Genomic DNA, 17,575 nt, shown 5'->3' with positions numbered 1-17,575 from the left:
AGCTGGGTAGGTGATATAGCTAGACACCTGGATTGGGGGGTAGCTGGGTAGGTGATATAGCTAGACACCTGGATTGGGGGGTAGCTGGGTAGGTGGTATAGCTAGACCCCTGGATTGGGGGGTTTCTGCCATTCACCTTTGCAAGAACTGGTAAGAACTAATTTTTTTTTAGGATATTAAAGCACTAACCACCTTACGCTTAGTTACTAGACCAATACATAAGGTTAAAACCAGTTTAGGGTACACATAGCCTTAACATCACCTTATCAAAATTTTTCCCATATATGTAAATTTTGGGTAATAGTTGCCTTGGATAAGGACCTTAAATGTTTACTTTTAAAACAAGGGTTTCTATGTATAAAAAATAATTTAAAAAAATCAGTTCTCTTTCAGAAAAACCTTCCCATAGTCTGACACCTGTTTACGGTGCACTCTGGGATACCACCCCATAGAACAATAATGGATATTTAAAACTTGCTTGCTATCAGTTCCATGTGATGACAAACAGACATTAGCATAATAATCTATATCTTGCAGAAAAAAAACTCAGATAATGCTGCGTTGGCCAATCAGGGCACATTCTAATGCAAATTTGAAATCAAGCCAGCTGCAGAAATAGAACCTAGCAAGAAATATGGTCATTACTAACAGCACACAAATAAAAATCAATAACTAAATAGAAGTGTGTCGGAACGCGCGGAGCCTGAATCAGTGATCAAAAAACCATTGCCGTCCGGAGGGGGAATTCTGCATTGCTTACACCTCTGAAACTTGTACATTTATTTCCCAGAGAGCAAGGTTGAGAAATGTTAATTGCATTGAAATCTTCTTGAAATGTAACATATAGAATATTCATTATGGACTGGGCAGACTAGAACTGGCTTGCAATTTCTCATCTACAAGAAAGGAAATCAGTACAGAACCTGTATTCTCATCTGCTAAATTAATTAATGCAATATCATATCCCATTAGGGGCTGATAACAGCGCACTTGTCAAAATCAATACTGTCCCTTCTGTGCCTGCAGCTACAAGACAGGTCACATGTTCCAGCCAAATTAACCCTTCCCATTCTCAGGAGATTACATTGACATTGATGCTGCTCTCTCTATAAATAGAATGCTAGGTATTGACTACAAAGGCAACAATATAAATCCCAGGTAATATAAAGCAGCAACATGTAAAAAAGGACAGAGATATTCTGCTAAGAAACTTCAAAGGATAAAAAAAATGTCAGATGCACTTTCTGTATTTCTTCTTTCACTTGCATAAAAGAGAACTAAAGGTAAAGAGATCTGAAGTTTGGTATAGCAGTCATTAGAAGTAACCGTATTTGAGAAAGCTGGACTGCAGGTGTATATTAAAGCAAAAAAGGTAAATACAGTAATGTATTCATTAAAATTTTAATTTAAGAGACCTTGTCTGCACACCAATCATTTCAACAACATGTTTGTTTAGATATATTATACACCTGTAAAAGCCTATTTGTGAAGACATCCAAAAGCTCTACTGGTAGCCACCATCTTGGATAGGATTTTGGCAGACTTGGAGTTGTCACACAAGTGACACTCTATAGTGGCATTTTTCAACCTTTTTACACCTGAGGAACCCCTAAAATAATTTTATGTATCGGGGAACCAATGTACCGGGGAACCTTGCTAAACCAATGTATGAGATAAGTAGGAAAAACACTCTTAAGTTGGTGGCAAATGGAATGCCCTCCTTAGCCCATTGGTGGCTAGATTACCACCTTTATAGACACAAAAAAACAACATTAGAGCCATATAGCTGGCTCTACAAAAATACATTGGCCCCAGAACTATGCAGGAATCCTCAAATGAGAGGTCAACCAGTTCTAGGAACCCCTTCAAATCTCTGAAGATACCCTGAGGTTCCACAAAACCCTGAGAATGGCTCGATAGTATATCCATTTGTTCCTCCCTAGATAGCTACAAAAATTATTGTGTATATAGTGTAAAGGTCATTTAAAAACAAAAATTAAACAGTGACATGAAAGTTCATTTGATGAGGACAGCAAGTTACAACAGATGAATACAGATAAGCTAAAAGAGCTTTTATAAAAGTAATTGTATCACTTTATTGTATTGCCTGAAAGTAGACTCTTTAGAATACAGATTTTATATTGTTATATGGTTATAAGCAGCAAGCAATATGGCACATTATATGGCCAAACATTTGTTGACACATGACCATCAAACCTATAGGATCATGTTGGACCTCACAATTTTAAATTCATAGGTAATATAGAGGTAGTCTTATGGATAGGCTTCCCACAAGTTATTTTTTAGTGTGTCTTTGGGAATCTGTGCCCATTCAGCCAAGTGATTGTTTACAGGGTAAGATAATGATGTTAGCTGAGATGTTAGCTGTCTCAAAAACATTTATAATCATCCCAAAGATCTATTAACGATGAGGTCACAATTATGTGCAGGCAACTTGAATTCCACAATATCAAACCGGCCAAAATCCAAAAATTTAGAAGAGTGTTCACATATATTTGACCAAACAACATGGTCCCATTGATGCAATGGAACTTGTAACAACCTTTAATGCATACTTTTTCAACATTTAAGAATACCCTGTTGGAATGTTACATACTTTTAATGTAAAGACTTATAATTGAGTCCTAAATAGGTATCAATAAAAAAAGCTGGGTTTTACTTTAAAACAAGTCCATATTATCAGCAGAACCAGAAAATCAACTATTTTATTTGGGAGATCTATTTTTTTCTCGCAACTGTCCATTAATATACCCCCAAAACAATATACCTGAGTGTAATCCATGTCCATAGTTTGACCAAGTACCATCGGAAATGTGCATATTTTTTAAAAGCATGCCATTCTATTTCTGCCTTTGAGTCTTTCATAGCTTCATGATTAATATGCCACACAAAGCACAATCACAAATTATAATTTTATAAAGCTCTACACATCATTGCATATGAGTGAGGCAGTGTGTAGCATTACTGAAAAAAAAACCTGCTTGCTGCGTGTTTAGTGTTTTTTTAATACGTTTTTTGTAATAATATGTGTAAAATTATAGTCAAAAGTCAATGCTTGGAAAATGACCAGGAAATGTGCTAAGATCACAATATACATTTATTTGTGCATTATTCATATCACATGGCAGGAAAATACAAACAAAAGGTAGAAAACATGTAAAACATAGCCAAAACTCATCTAAAATGCACCTTGTGTTATATTTTTATACTTTCCAATTTCTGCAAATGTGCCATAATAAGACAAAGTGAAGTTCTATTTGAAATCACCCCACTAAGTTTAATTTAGGACTGTCCCAGCAAAACACGTTCTAGAAGGTATGAAGCAATAATTTCAATTAAATTTTAGAAAAAATTTTACTTTGGATCTAGGGTCAGGTGTCTCCTGCGATGTTATCTCTAAATCAATCAACGCCCAACTGAAGTCACACACAGGTATGTCATGCATAAGATATTGTAGCAAAAACCTCCATTTTCACAAACTTTCCCTATTTTTAATACAGCACAGTTTCTATATATATGACTGTGCAGTGCAGTAGGCACTCATTAAATCCAATGCCCAATGCCTTGACTTTTGGTAACAGAAGTTTTAAAAAAAAACCCCACTCTTCCTTCGCCACCATCCTATATAATTTTGTATAATACATTTGTTCATAAAGACAAGGACAAGGCCATCAATAGGCCATGACAACACTGATCACCAGAGTAGAACAAGTTACAATCTTTTTTTTACTTTCAGAAAAGGTCCCTAGTAGCCCTACTCTTGGTCTTGTTAAATGTACCCAGAGAGTAACACCTTCCACGCTGCATAGGGTAATTGTTCATTTAGCAAGGGGGGAAAATAAAGTGAATTCCTTATTCTATTCCTTGTTCCCACAGCTCTTCATGCCACCGGTCTCTTGAGGCTACTTCTTTTCCTGTTTGTGGGTCCAAGCTCTTGGGGTTTATCAGTAGTCCTGGATTGTACAGGAGGACAACATGGGCATGCCTACAACCCAGGAGCATAAAAGAGGACAGAAGACCACCAGCTGATCGGGGGTCAAGGAATAAAGTAAGTATTTATCACTTTTTTTTCCTGTTTGCCAAATAAGCCTTTACCCAAGCAGTGCCAGGCGTAAAAAAAGAAGAGAGGGCACAGTACTATCCATGGCGAGTGCGCACATGCATCATTGTTATGTAAAAATTTCATTCCCAAAAAAAAGTGAGGGCATGGCATGCCCACGTGTGCTTGTTCCACTATACCCCAGGTGCCAGGGGACCCCACATGTAAAAGCTGCCTGGAGAGGGGCATTATTGCTCTATGAAGCATAAATCATAACACACAAAGAAGGAGGAGAAAAAAGACATACAAATAGTAATATTTCATTTTAAACCTTTACATACATTTCAATTTCCATGTGTAAATCACACAACGAATCACCACGTATATAACAAAACACCATATAAAAGCCAACCTCAAGCAAAGGAAAAAAAAGCCATCAAATTTAAACATCCCAATGAAATAAAAAAAACAAATGCAGATCCAGCAATAGAAGAGTATAGTTTATCACCTTTTGACATGCAAGGAAAATAGTTTAGAACCATTGTCTTTACCTGATAGACACCCCGCCATGACTGACAGAAAGTAAAAGAGTTTCCATGGCAACGCCATCCTCGGTCACTAGGGTCTGAAGTCCCTGTTTGTGTGATTGTTAGCAGTTTTGACGTTCCTTCATTAAGGCTCAGCCTGTTAAGACGGGAGAGAGGTCTCGGTTAGGGAGAAGTAAATACAAGAAGCACATCTGGCAATAATATGATAGGCAAATCAAAGGACAGTGCAGGGCCCTAAAGCAATTAAAAGCCTGAAACTATAAGCACTAACGGCAAATGCAAGCTGACACGTGGAAATGAAAGACGTGATTAAAGACCTGGAGTATGGCTAAAGTTTATTACCTGTGAACATTTGTAATGGATATTAATATTGTGTGCCCTCTCTGCCAGTACGAGAGAAATGGGCGATAGTCTTGGTTGGATGTAGCTACATGATGTGCAGCAACCTGTGCATTGCACACTACAGAAACAGGTTTACTTTAAAGTAAGCTTTATCTAGGGCTGTGTTTCTGGACCTTTTTAACATGGGAGAACCCTTGAAAGAGCTTTTATGTCTTTATGGAACTCACAGCTCACAGTATAATGATGTGGTGGTTAGTGAGAAGAATGTCAGCCTTACAGATTGACAAAAGGATCATTGGTGTCACTTAAACAGACCTGAGAGGCACAAACTACTCATTACTCAGGGAACTCCTAGCAAACTCTGAAGGAACTTCAGTTGAAAAACAATGATGTAGGCAAATCAGAATATATCAAAAGAAGATGCTTGGTTCTGCCCTGTGTGCATTGGTTTCTACCACTGGCAGTTTGGTCTATATTAGGTGGAATCAAAAGCATGTTGTGGGGGCAAAGCATCTATAACACAGTCAAAAGTAATCTTCTTGCAGCTTCTTTTGATGAGATCCAAGGCCCCTATTCAGCCCACCTCAGAAATATAATTCCTACTGTTTCCTGATATCAAACCACTTGATTATGAGAATTTTCAGTACTTCCAGGTATGAAGGAACTTGTAGATCCCGATAGGACAGAGCTGGGCTGCTCAGTCAACATAGCTGTAGCTTCCACAAGGCTATGGTGTGCCCACGTGACTTTGCTGATGCACCCAGCTCCAGCAGCTGCAAACTCCTTCATATCTGGAAGTACTGGTTATTCTCTTCTGCCTTAATCCCACCACAGTTTTTGTCCAACGTACCTTTCCAACCTGGTAGAAAAATCTTCTCCTAGCCGCTCTTGGCTCCTCTAATGACCTACTAATGATTTCCTCACTCATAACCTCCTCACATGCACAACTGCAAGACTTTTTCAGAGCCACCCCAACTCTCTGGAATGGTTTTAGAAGAGCACTTAAAACCCATTTTTTCAAACTTGCCTACCCATCTTTCCCTGTCTCTGAAAATCCTCACTACTTCCCATCACTCCATATCTCCCCTCCTATTGTGTGAGAGTTCCCCTACCTCCTAGATTGTAAGCTCTTCTGGGCAGGGTCCTCTCCACCTCCTCCTGTGCCAGTGTCTGTATCTGTCTGTCATTTGCAATCACTGTTTAATGTACAGTGCTCCGTATTATGTTGGAGCTATATAAATCCTGTTTACTATTATTATTATTATTATTATTATTATTATTATTAATAATAATAATAATAATAATAATAATAATATTAATAATAATTTAAGTAGTAGGATATGCAAGAAAAGGCAGGTAAATACCACTGAGAAGAGTTAGAATTAAAATAGACCTGTTTCTTTGACTTAAATGGTCAAAACAAAACTTTGATTTAAACGGAAAAATTCTGTATTTCCTATGACAACATATGTTAGCCTAATAGTAAAATAATAGGAAAAAATTAATTTCAAACTAATTTTTTACATGATTTAATACACACATCTGTAGACACTTCCAGTGGTGGCTATCTTTATTTCACACAAATCACTTAAGTGATTAGTTATTAGTGATAAGTTGCTACCAAATCATTTATATTATAGGGTAATGGTACCAGCTTCCGCCAGAGTTGGTTTGCTGTTTTGATTCATATTTGGATTCAGAGTTTGCTAAAACCTCTTGTTTTACAGCCCTTACCCTCTTCAACTGAAGATTGGAAAGGGCAGGGATCTTTCTTTTGGTGTTTTCAACACCTACATGTATACATCTGTATTCCACTTCTATGTATATAAATATATGATATACTTGGTGATCTGTTCAGATAAAGGAATTATTGAGTCTGATTTATTAAAGCTCTCCAAGAGTGGAATAGATAGACTATCATAGGAGAAGCTAATGTTGTGTGATTCTGCAAACCAGAAATGGAATTTAAAAAAAAAATTGCTATCAGTTTCATAGTTAGTCAGGTTGAAAAACGACCATCAAGTTCAACCACTAGGAAAATACGCATATCCCAGATATAAAACCCTATAAGACATAGTTTGTCCAAAGGAAGGCAAACAAAACTCTGCTACAATTTGCTTCAACAGGGGAAAAAAAATCCTTCCATTGACAGATTTAATGAGGCAATCAGATGTTCCCTGGATCAACGGTCACTGTTATTTTTACTTTAAAGCCCCAGTTATATTCTGTGCTTCTAGAAATCATCAAGCTTTTTCTTAAAGCAATCTATAATAGTTGCTGAAACTACTTCCTGAGGAAACCAATTCCACATTTTCACAGACCTTACACTGAAGAATCCCTTCCTTATCCGGAGCTTAAACTTCTATTCCTCCAGACGCAAAGAGTGCCCTCTTGTTCTTTGTAATGATCTCAAAGTGAATAATGGGGAGGAGAGTTCTCTGTATGGATCATTTATATATTATACAGGGTGATCATATCCCCCCTTATACGTCTCTTCTCAAGGGAGAATAGATTCAGTACAGCTAATCTCTCCTCGTAGCATCCTTCATTTTTATATTTTTAACCTCTTAAACTTATTACCCATTGGAATATATTTTTCAGTGTGCTTGTGTAGAACAGATTTGAAATGTTGTCATTTCTGTTCTGTGTTCCTTGAGGACAATATTGTTTCCCAGTCCAAGTCAAAGAGAGCCCCCCTTAATAATTGAAAATTTGCTCTCTTAAAATTAAATGTTTTTATCTTTCCTGTTTACAGCTTACAATAAATGAAATCATTTTATGGTCACTACTACCCAGATTCTCTTTTATATGCACATTGGTTATAAGCTCTGCATTGTTAGAAAGAACTAGGTCCAGCAGAGTATCATCTCTAGTTGGGGCTTCTATAAACTGTACCATAAAATTATCTTGTATTAAATTAAAATACATTTCCTCCCTTTTGCTGTTCCTGTAGTGCCATTACTCCAGTAAATGTCCGGGTAGTTGAAATCTCCCATGATTAAAACCTTTCCAGTTTTTGCTGCTTATACTATCTGTGCTGGTAGTTGATTCTCTATTTCTTCCTTAGCACTGGGGGGCCAATGGCAGACTCCAATAATTAATTGTAAGTTATTCATCCCCACATTCATCCATCAAGCCTAAACCTCATCGCTTGCTCCATCAACAACTTCTTCTTTCACATTCTCTTTCAAAGCACTTCTAACATACAGACAGACTCACCACCGTTTCGTTTGACTATGTATTTACGAGAGTATAACCAGAAATATTGACAGCCCAGTCACGCAAAGAACAAAGCCAGAATTCAGCAAAACCAAGTCATAATGCTCTTCATTCATTAAAGCTTCTAAATCCCCTATTTTGTTTGCCAGAGTTCTAGAATTGGTTATCAGGCTCTTTAAACCATTGTTGCATTTACCAGCATTGTTTGCCAAATCATTTTGTTTTTCAGTACAAATAATACTGCACAATCCAATGTTTATGCCTAACATGGGAGGCTCCTTATCCTAGAATGTAAGCTCTTCGGGGCAGGGTCCTCTACTCCTGTGTCACTGTCTGTATTCGTCTGTCATTTGCAACCCCTATTTAATGTACAGCGCTGCATAATATGTTGGCGCTATATAAATCCTGTTTATTATTATTGATATTAATAATATTAATATTATTTATCGATAACTCTCCCCCTAACTATCCCCAATCCACGCTCCACTAGTGTCTGACCCCTGACTAACCTTCCTGCCACCTTTTTTAAATGTCCCACCCCCCTCTGTCCTAGTTTAAATATCCCTCCACCATTGCCCTAAATCTTTCCCCTAGCACAGCAGATCCCCTTTCTGTTAGGTGCAAACCATCTCTGGCATACAGGTTGTGCCCCAATGAAAAGTCAGCCCAGTGCTCTATGAACCCAAACCCTTCCCTATTACACCAGGACTTAAGCCATGCGTTTAGCTGTCTAAGCTCCCTCTGTCTTTCCTGTGTTGCACATGGCACAGGCAATATTCCAGAGAATATAACCTAGGAGATCCTTTCCTTAAACTTGAAACCTAATTCTTTAAATTAATTTTTTAGGATCCCTCATCTTCCATCTATCCTGTCATTGGTTCCAACATGGACCAAGACAGCTGGGTCATGCCTGACCTGATCATAGAATCCCCTATGACTATCAATTGTCTTTTCCTTCCTGCGTTTCCCTCCCCACCACTACTAGATGTGCTGCTCTCCCGGCTGTTAGGGGTAGCAGTAATGTCTAGAGTTGCCACTACTGGGTCTGCCACCTGCACATCTTCACATAACTTTGCAAACATGTTGGGGTGCTCAAACACAGGGCTGGCATTCCTTTTCTGGGTGCCACTACCACTCCCCCTAACGACGGTAACCCAGCTACCTACATGTTCATCCTGATAACCTCTCCAACCTCCACATCTAAGCCATCAACTAACTGCTCTGTGAGCAGGAGACCCCTCCCAAGGTGATCCAGTGATTTCAGTGTTGCAATGCGCCTCTCTAGCTCTCCAATGTGAGATACCAGAAGGGGGACTTGCTCACATCTGTCACAATGGTATTGACCTAAGAGCTGTTGCTCCATTTGTGCATAGATGGGGCAGACTGTGCACTGAACAAAACGCTCCACCTTGCTGCCACTCATTTTCCCAATTACAATGTTTATTTTCAGGAGTTATAAAAGTTTACGTACAGTTTGTAGTTACTATAAGGATTCAACTCCTTTTGATTGCAAACTCCTGTTTTCTACTCCACTTGATTTCAAGCCACTTGTTTCACCAGCCTAAGAGTGAGCAAGCTCAAGGTGAGTCTGCCTAGAACATAAATCTGTGAAACCTTGACCACTCAAGCTTAGAAGTCAGCAAGGATAGAAGAAACAAAGCTACTTTAAACAAAAACTGACAGTCAAACATACACAACCCAACAGTCAAACAGATAACTCCCAAATGCACAATATCGGAAAACTGTGTTTTCTAACTTCACTTGATTCCAAGCCACTTGTTTCACCAGCCAAGAGTGAGCAAACATAGAGCAAACAAAGGTGAGTTACAAAGTTAGGTTGAAAAAAGACATAAGTCTATTAAGTTCAACAACTAGGAAAAAAAACATATCACAGATAAAACCCTACAGACATTGTTGATCCAGATGAAGACAAAAAAGAACATATTAAACATGGTTAAATTTGCTCCAACAGAGGAAAAATGCTTTTCAATCCTGGACCACATCCATTCCCTGGAATTTCACAGATGATAGTTTATCATCTAGGATATATTATACATGCATATATTCCATTAATTTTTCAACAATTTCTGTGTAATTACCTTTTTATTCTAGAAATCTTTTACAAAATTAGCTGTACAATCATAAAATATCTGCATCATGCGCAACTGTTAGTACTAAGTACTGTCTATTTGACAGCGCCACTGTTTGAATTATTATTAGAAATGACTTGGAAAAGGATTCACTATTCTCTGGAGGGGAGGGCATGGTGGTCTGGGTTGGGGGAAGGGGGGGTTGAGATGTCCTGTGACCAAATACTGAAAAGGTGCACCATTATAAGAAAAGGTGAACCATTACAATATATGTCTTCTAGTAACACTCATGTTTTGCCATTTCAGAAGTCAAAAAAGATCTAAGAGAATTTCTATGCCTTCCTTGCTTTATTTAAAAGAAAAAATAGTTTTGATTGCAGTTAAAGCAGACTAAACTCGTTAATAATCATCTGACCCCATTCCGTTGCAGGGTGCCACCATCTTCCTTCTTCTTTTCTTCCTCAAGATGATCTTTAGCCATAATAATTGGCTGTGCCAGGATGATGCATGCACGGCGTCAGCTTTGGTTGCAAAGATACCTGGCATTCAAGGTTTCCTCTGCATGCACCACAATTGAATGAACTAGACAGGAATTACATCATCCTGGCCCAAATAATCAAGAAGCCAGGAAGAAAGTGAAGAAAAAAGTTTTGCTTTAAATTTTAAATTAGCAAGCCTCTGATATACATTGACCAAAGCAACCCAACTATTATATTCTCTTCCTCTGCTATGACCCACCGTTCTCATTTGCTTTATTCTACATACATTTAAACAACAGCTATACAAACTATTTATTTTCTTAACAGGTAAAACAAACCCTATCCTTGTTTTTCCCCTGAACGACTATGCTAATTTATAACCCAATTCACAATGATAAATAGCAAACAATTGAATAGTCAATGACTATGCTTAGAGTGGCTCATCTCTACCTTCACAGCTATATATTACTCAATTAATTATTAATGCCCAAGTGCCCAGGCTATTTAACATGCCTGCAAGTTCATTCCGCACAATCTGATGGAACATCCTAAGTTATCTGTTTTTTGGACTAGCTGTCCTGCGGGAAGATGGTATTTTCATTCACTCATTCATTCATTCATATTAATAGGCTGCATCTTATTTCAAGCCTATTAAGGCCAAGATGATAAAAGTTCATTGGAGGAAGGTGCTCGGAAATATCCAATGTAACATAATGGCTTTTAGTTAATCAGTTTTATGATGAATGTTTCACCTAAACAATAATCATTCTCAGGGGCGACTTTTATCAACAATGGCAAACTAGAGGTCGCCTAATCAGAGACAAATAGTGCTGCCGGTTATTAGTGAAGCTCCTCGTATTAATCATGTACAAGGCATGTAATATTAAGCACCAATCTAGTTATTTGCAGTAAATGACCACCTATTAATAACCTGGAGAAGTTTGCTTATCTCAGGAATTTAATGAAGCTTCTGTCCCAGTTGTGTGTTCAAGTTATGAACATTTTGCATGAAGTACAGTTAAACAGAATGAAACTAAGCACGAGAAACATGACCTGCGGCCCTTTTGTGCTTGTGATGCAGTTTTGGAAGCAGTGAGGAATAGGATCAGTTTATTTTTGTTACAAAAGACGAAACCAGATTTGGACTGGGACTAAAATGTCCCACAGGTGCATAACTGCCAACGTAATACATTTCCATGGAAGATAACAGGGTTGATTTACTAAAGGAATATAGGCAGCTTCTCAGAAAAGTGAATTATTTCCTGCCGGGGATATTTTACATAGACTAGTGATGAGGGGTAAAGTTCACTTTGCAAAAAATATCTAATAATGTATATATCTGTAAAAGCAAGATTTTGTCTTGCACAGGATTGGATAGTTGAAGTTAGCAGAATTTTCTGTTCTGTGAAAAAATCAGCTCTACAATTTAAAAAAAATCTGGGGTGCTACTGTTGACCTAATGCTAATTGTCTGGCTATCATGCTGATCCAAAGGCTTTTTGGAAATAGGGTGGAGATCAGTTATGACTTCACTGTCCCAGTGACTCTTACCATATTCAGTCAAGACAGCCAAGAAAATAATACTTCTCAGTAAAGGAATGGTTTGTACAGATGGCTTTTGAAATGTAAGTAAAGGACTTTTTTTCCATTTTAGATAAAGCAGAGAATGATTGGACCCTTTGTAAAAAAAAGAATACGAGCTGTTTTTCTCTCCACAGGGAAGATTCACCCTTCTGATTTGTATTGCACATACCCAGACCATTGGGTCTGATTTATTACAGCTCTAGACCAGAGAAGATAGACTTTCATAGGAGAACATGCATGATCCAGCAAACCTGTAATGAATTTCTTGAAAATTGATTGCTATTAGTTGGCAAATGTTTTTCAATCTCGGATCAACTTCCTTCCAATTTTGCTGGTTACTTTCATAATAGTCTTCACTAGTCTTGGAGAGCTGTGAAAGAACAGGTTCATTGTTTCTGAGACTTGAAGGGAGGGGAACTTCAAATCTGAAACTGGGAGAGATTTGTCCAGCATTTCTGTCTTTTAGACAGGAAATGCTAAATTTTTGAGAAATCACCAGAACGAGAGGTAAGGGTTAATATTTCAAATGGGACACCTATCTCTAATCTCTAATATGAGAATTTGCTCAATTCTCCATTACAAGTCAAAATAAAATTCCCCAGTAGAAGAAAACCTGATAGATATTTTACTTCATTCCATATACTGTGATATCTATAATTTTATTGTTAGCTGATGGTAAAAACTGTTGAAGTATCCAAGGATGATAAAGTTTGCTTTCTGCCATGAAGCTCTGTTTCCAGCTGTCTACAGGGTAAGTCTGCTACATTAGAAACAATATGGCTGGAATTCCAAAAATAGGGCTCAGATATGTATGATATTCTGCCTTTCCAATTATGAGGTTGGGTGAACCAGAGACGGATAACTCAAGTAGATTTGCTCAATCTCATTGACAATATCGCTTGTACTGTGTACTACACATCCGATCTATCCATGTCTGGTTGGAGCCCCCATTATGAGGCACTTACAATTAGCTGCCTGTTAAGTTGCCTTCAGATCACTTTAGATCCAGAAATTTTATTGGATCAATGCCCCTTGCAACCTATTTTAAAACAGCAATCAACCTAAAAGAGGGAGAAGAAGTTCAAGAAGCCAATAAGTGCTGCTTCTCCTTGGTTAAATCCTAGGCTGAGGATCAAGAAGACCTGGAAGTGTTACTTAATTGCATCAGGGAAAATAGCCACCAGAAAGTGCTATGGAGAACAGATGAATAGAAATACATACAGTTCGTCATAACAATATGCCGCAGAAAGGCATTAAAGTCTCTCATCCATGCAAACATCGGCCACTATATTTTGTATATTTCAAGAAACATAGAAAAATGTAAAAAAAGAGTTAGAACAGAAAAGAATAGAGAATAGAGTAAGGGGTAAGAAAAGAAAAGATGAAGGAAAGGGAGGGGGGGGGTAGAAAGGGAGGGGTAGTATAGGCACGGATTGAAACTATACAGAAAGCATTTTTGTCCTGGTATTTATACATATTCAGATACCCAAATACCAAATACTTCAAATACCCAAACACATTCAAACCTTGTCAGTAGTATCAACATTAGCACTTCTTATTTGTAGATATTCTGTGGACATGGTATATTGAAACCAGTAGAACCATGTTTCATTGAACTTGGCCATCTCTATTGGCCATGAGGTCTTCCATGGTTTTAATTTTCAATATGATCATTTATTTCACTCCATCTCAATTCTTGGACTTACCCCTCTAAATTTTAATTTAACACAACAAGCTCGAAACATATGTAATGTACTCCACTAGCAAACATTTGAGAGTGTCAGTTTTCATATGTCATGTAAGCGGAGCATGAATCCATCACTATATTATAAACTAATAAATGTCATTGGCGTGTAATTATCCGCCGTCTTGTGAGTCATCCTTTAAACAACTTATGACATTTGAAAAGGACACTCATGCCTCCAGACAAGCCATGGAAAAGCATATGTTGTAGAGATGTGATTATATTAGAATTTTATCATATGAAGGTGTGTATGTGTGGGGGGGTAAATCTTACTATCGGCATTTTGTAATAGCAAGCATATGCCTCCAGCCTTTTTTATTACTAGAGTATAGTATTATATCTCTTCCTATAATATAATAAAAAAAAAAGCTGTAACATTTCCCAGAAATCATTGTTTTTTTTATTCCTGAGAATTCTGTGAATACGCAGAAGAGGACCTACTTCACTCTTAACACAATCAAAGGGTGTTTGTATGTGTCAGAATGATGGCAGCTCCATTAAGCTCATAGAAAAGTCTTGTCACTATGATATCTAATGGAGATCTAGATATTTTATAACTAAAACCCTATATGTCTTACATTTAACACATGTTTACATTATTTTAGTGAGCAAATAGGCCATTTGTGCATCACACTAATTGAAGGGAGGGATAATGAACAAATGTGCAAGAAGTCCTCTTAGATGATCATAAGAAAAAATTATTGAAAATTGTGGTTTATATGGCAAACATTTGATACATGGTTACATCTTTTTTATTTCAAAGCGAACCAAATACTGAAAAATAGGATGTTTTTGCAACATGACGCCAAATGTAACCCATGTATGAATTGTGCCATTTTAAATACATGAAGATTTCACACCTGGGTATTTGCTTGGCTGCTTAGGAGCTTAAAAATGCCAGCAATAAACACCAGTGTGAGTAAAAAAAAGGCCGACATAACAAAAGAAGAAAAAAACTATTTGTAACATGAAGATATATTGTTATACAGCTGTGTGCTAAACAAAAATTAAACCGAGCAGATAAATCAATATTTACACACGTGTTACACGGATACACTTCTTTCTCTTCATATGCTACATGAGTACAACTATTTATATGAAATTCAATGATAATGATATACAACAACATGCCTTCCAGCATTGTGACTGCTTTTATTGGTTTATAAACATTCTGAAACCTAGACGATTCTTCTCGTTGTGCCTGCTATGGAATCAGGACGTTTCCTTCCATTGTACATTTCTAGTTTAATTTCAAGAAGAAAGCATTATCTTAGACTAGAAAGCGTAATACAATGAAAAGTATTGAGATATTGCTGAAAGTAATTACACCAGAATATAGCTTGCTGGGAGTATTTGCTTAGAATATTAGACACATTCTTAAGCTGTATATATAATGTAAATACGCTCATAAATATATTTTTTATACTTCCCACAATGAAAAAATGTATGCAAACCCAAAACCTAGATTTTAAGTGTGTGTGTATGTGGCATTATGTATATGCAAAAGTAGCCAGCTGCAACCAAAACTGGAAAAAAGGTGATAACATTTCAAGATACACAAAGAATGCGACCATTGCAGGAGACTCTTGCTGTATAAACATCACAACATCACAACATCACAACCCATTGGTAAGCTACCTTAACATTGTTTCCATGAAGATTCAATTCTATGTTTATTTTAAATTGCACAAATACATTTTAGTCTAAGACTTTACCACAAACCAGATTTTTTTTGAGCAAATTTAACTAATAAAGAAAACTACCAACTGCTCTCTTGGATCCTTCAGCTGTCCAAGTATCTCCTTATTTTTTCATCTCTTCCAGGTGGTTCTATCCGGCACCTCCCTTGTGGAACTCTTTTCTCCATAGATAGATGGAATGGCCACTTTAGAAAATTGCAACCAAAAACTTACCACTATTTAAGGAAAATCATAAGGAACTGTCCATGTCAACAAAATATAGGTACTGACTATGTTGGAGGAGTTGCACAGTGCATTATTAATGTGAAATTTGTGCAACGTTGCTCCCATGTACCTTTATGATGGTCTTAATCCTGACCTCCCATATAGTGAACATTGCTGTACTCCTACTAAATTGATACAGAATATCACTTTGGGGCTCACTATTTTTTTAAGAATAGTACTAAAGATGGGCAAAACAACTGTAATTAACTTAGTTTTTGAGTAGACATAAGGAAATATAGTGAGAAGTGCTCTACATACAAAGAGTCTGATTTATTAAGACTCTCCAAGGCTGGAGAGGATACACTCATCAGTGAAGCTGGGTGATCCAGGAAACCTGAAATGGATCTGGTCCAGGATTTTAAAACATTTGCTAGCAAAAAGAAAATTACTTTGAAGAATTCCATTCCAGGTTTGCTGGATCATCCAGCTTCACTTATTAAAGTGTACCCTCTCCAGTCTTGGAGAGCTGTAATAAATCAAGCTCTTTGTATGTAAAGCATCTCCCACTATATTTGTCTACTCAAAAGCTAAGTTCATTACAGTTGTTTTGCCCATTTTTAGTACTATTCTTAAAAAAATTGTAAGCTTGCAGGTTTTTTATTGCAGAAGGGACCGGCAATGTCTCTTCCGCAATAAAATAAACTTCTTGTTTGCAATTTTTCTAGAATGCACTGAGCTGTGAATGTACAGCTCAGTGTATAATCCTGGCATAGCTATCGGCAAAGAATGAACTCTCATGCGCATGCACAGAAGATACATCATTCAAGTCTTTCCAATCAAGATAGCCAAAGATCCGAAACGCAGAACACCGAGTGAGTATGTTGGTGCTGCCAAAGGGGCATTGAGAGGTGAGTTAATTTTAAAAATTGCAAATGGGCAGGTAAGTTTATTTTATTGCATAAAGGGCAGACTATGAAAATGTATGTGCTCTCCATTTTTCCCTTATCTTTTAACTATAACTCAAATGTATTACCTTTCAAGTATATTAAAGTATCTTTGCCCATTTTGTTTGTGCATTTTATTTTCTTACATGTTTTTGTTTTAATACCAATATAAAACCCTGGATTTTCTAGGACTAGGATTTCTGGGTTTTCTCTCAATTATAGTTCCAGGAATAATGGTCATCATGAGAGTTTCCAGCAACATAATACAAAGCTTTTATTGGACAGAGTTATTATAGGTGTCCACAGCTTGACGCTGGATTTAAGGAGGTCAGGCACACAGGAGCAATGTGAAGCTAAGCACCGCAATCTACTTGTACTAGTACGATGGATGATAAAGGCAATTTTGTAATGTCGAGTACTGAGATTGACATAGCTATGTCACACAGCAGAGACAGTCTGCTTTATATAAGTCTGGAGTTCAGCTTTAAGAGAAAGGAAATTATACTTTATTCATGTATCATTTTAAAAGTTGAAGCAGCAACAAAACCCTTATCTGCCATACTACTTGTATAAAACAATATCTTGTTCAGATCAATAGGCTTCACCTGATCTAACCAAATTAAAAGTGCCTCTTTATCCTGAAACAAATTGCCGCAACCTTT

General features: G+C 37.2%; 1 protein-coding gene across 1 annotated transcript in view; it reads right to left on the bottom strand.

The window, feature by feature from the left end:
* The window catches only part of CNTN5 (contactin 5), a 790,266-nt gene that overhangs the window by 361,061 nt on the left and 411,630 nt on the right, over window positions 1-17,575 (bottom strand). Inside the window, exon 5 of the mRNA XM_072402864.1 lies at window positions 4,612-4,744. Coding sequence (XP_072258965.1) covers window positions 4,612-4,669 — 58 coding nt within the window. The 5' untranslated portion in view covers window positions 4,670-4,744. The remainder of the gene's footprint in view (window positions 1-4,611; window positions 4,745-17,575) is intronic.

The sequence above is a fragment of the Pyxicephalus adspersus genome, chromosome 1 (genome assembly GCF_032062135.1).
Source record: "Pyxicephalus adspersus chromosome 1, UCB_Pads_2.0, whole genome shotgun sequence".
Taxonomy (NCBI): Eukaryota; Metazoa; Chordata; class Amphibia; order Anura; family Pyxicephalidae; genus Pyxicephalus; species Pyxicephalus adspersus.
This window is presented reverse-complemented; position numbering and strand designations above follow the sequence as displayed.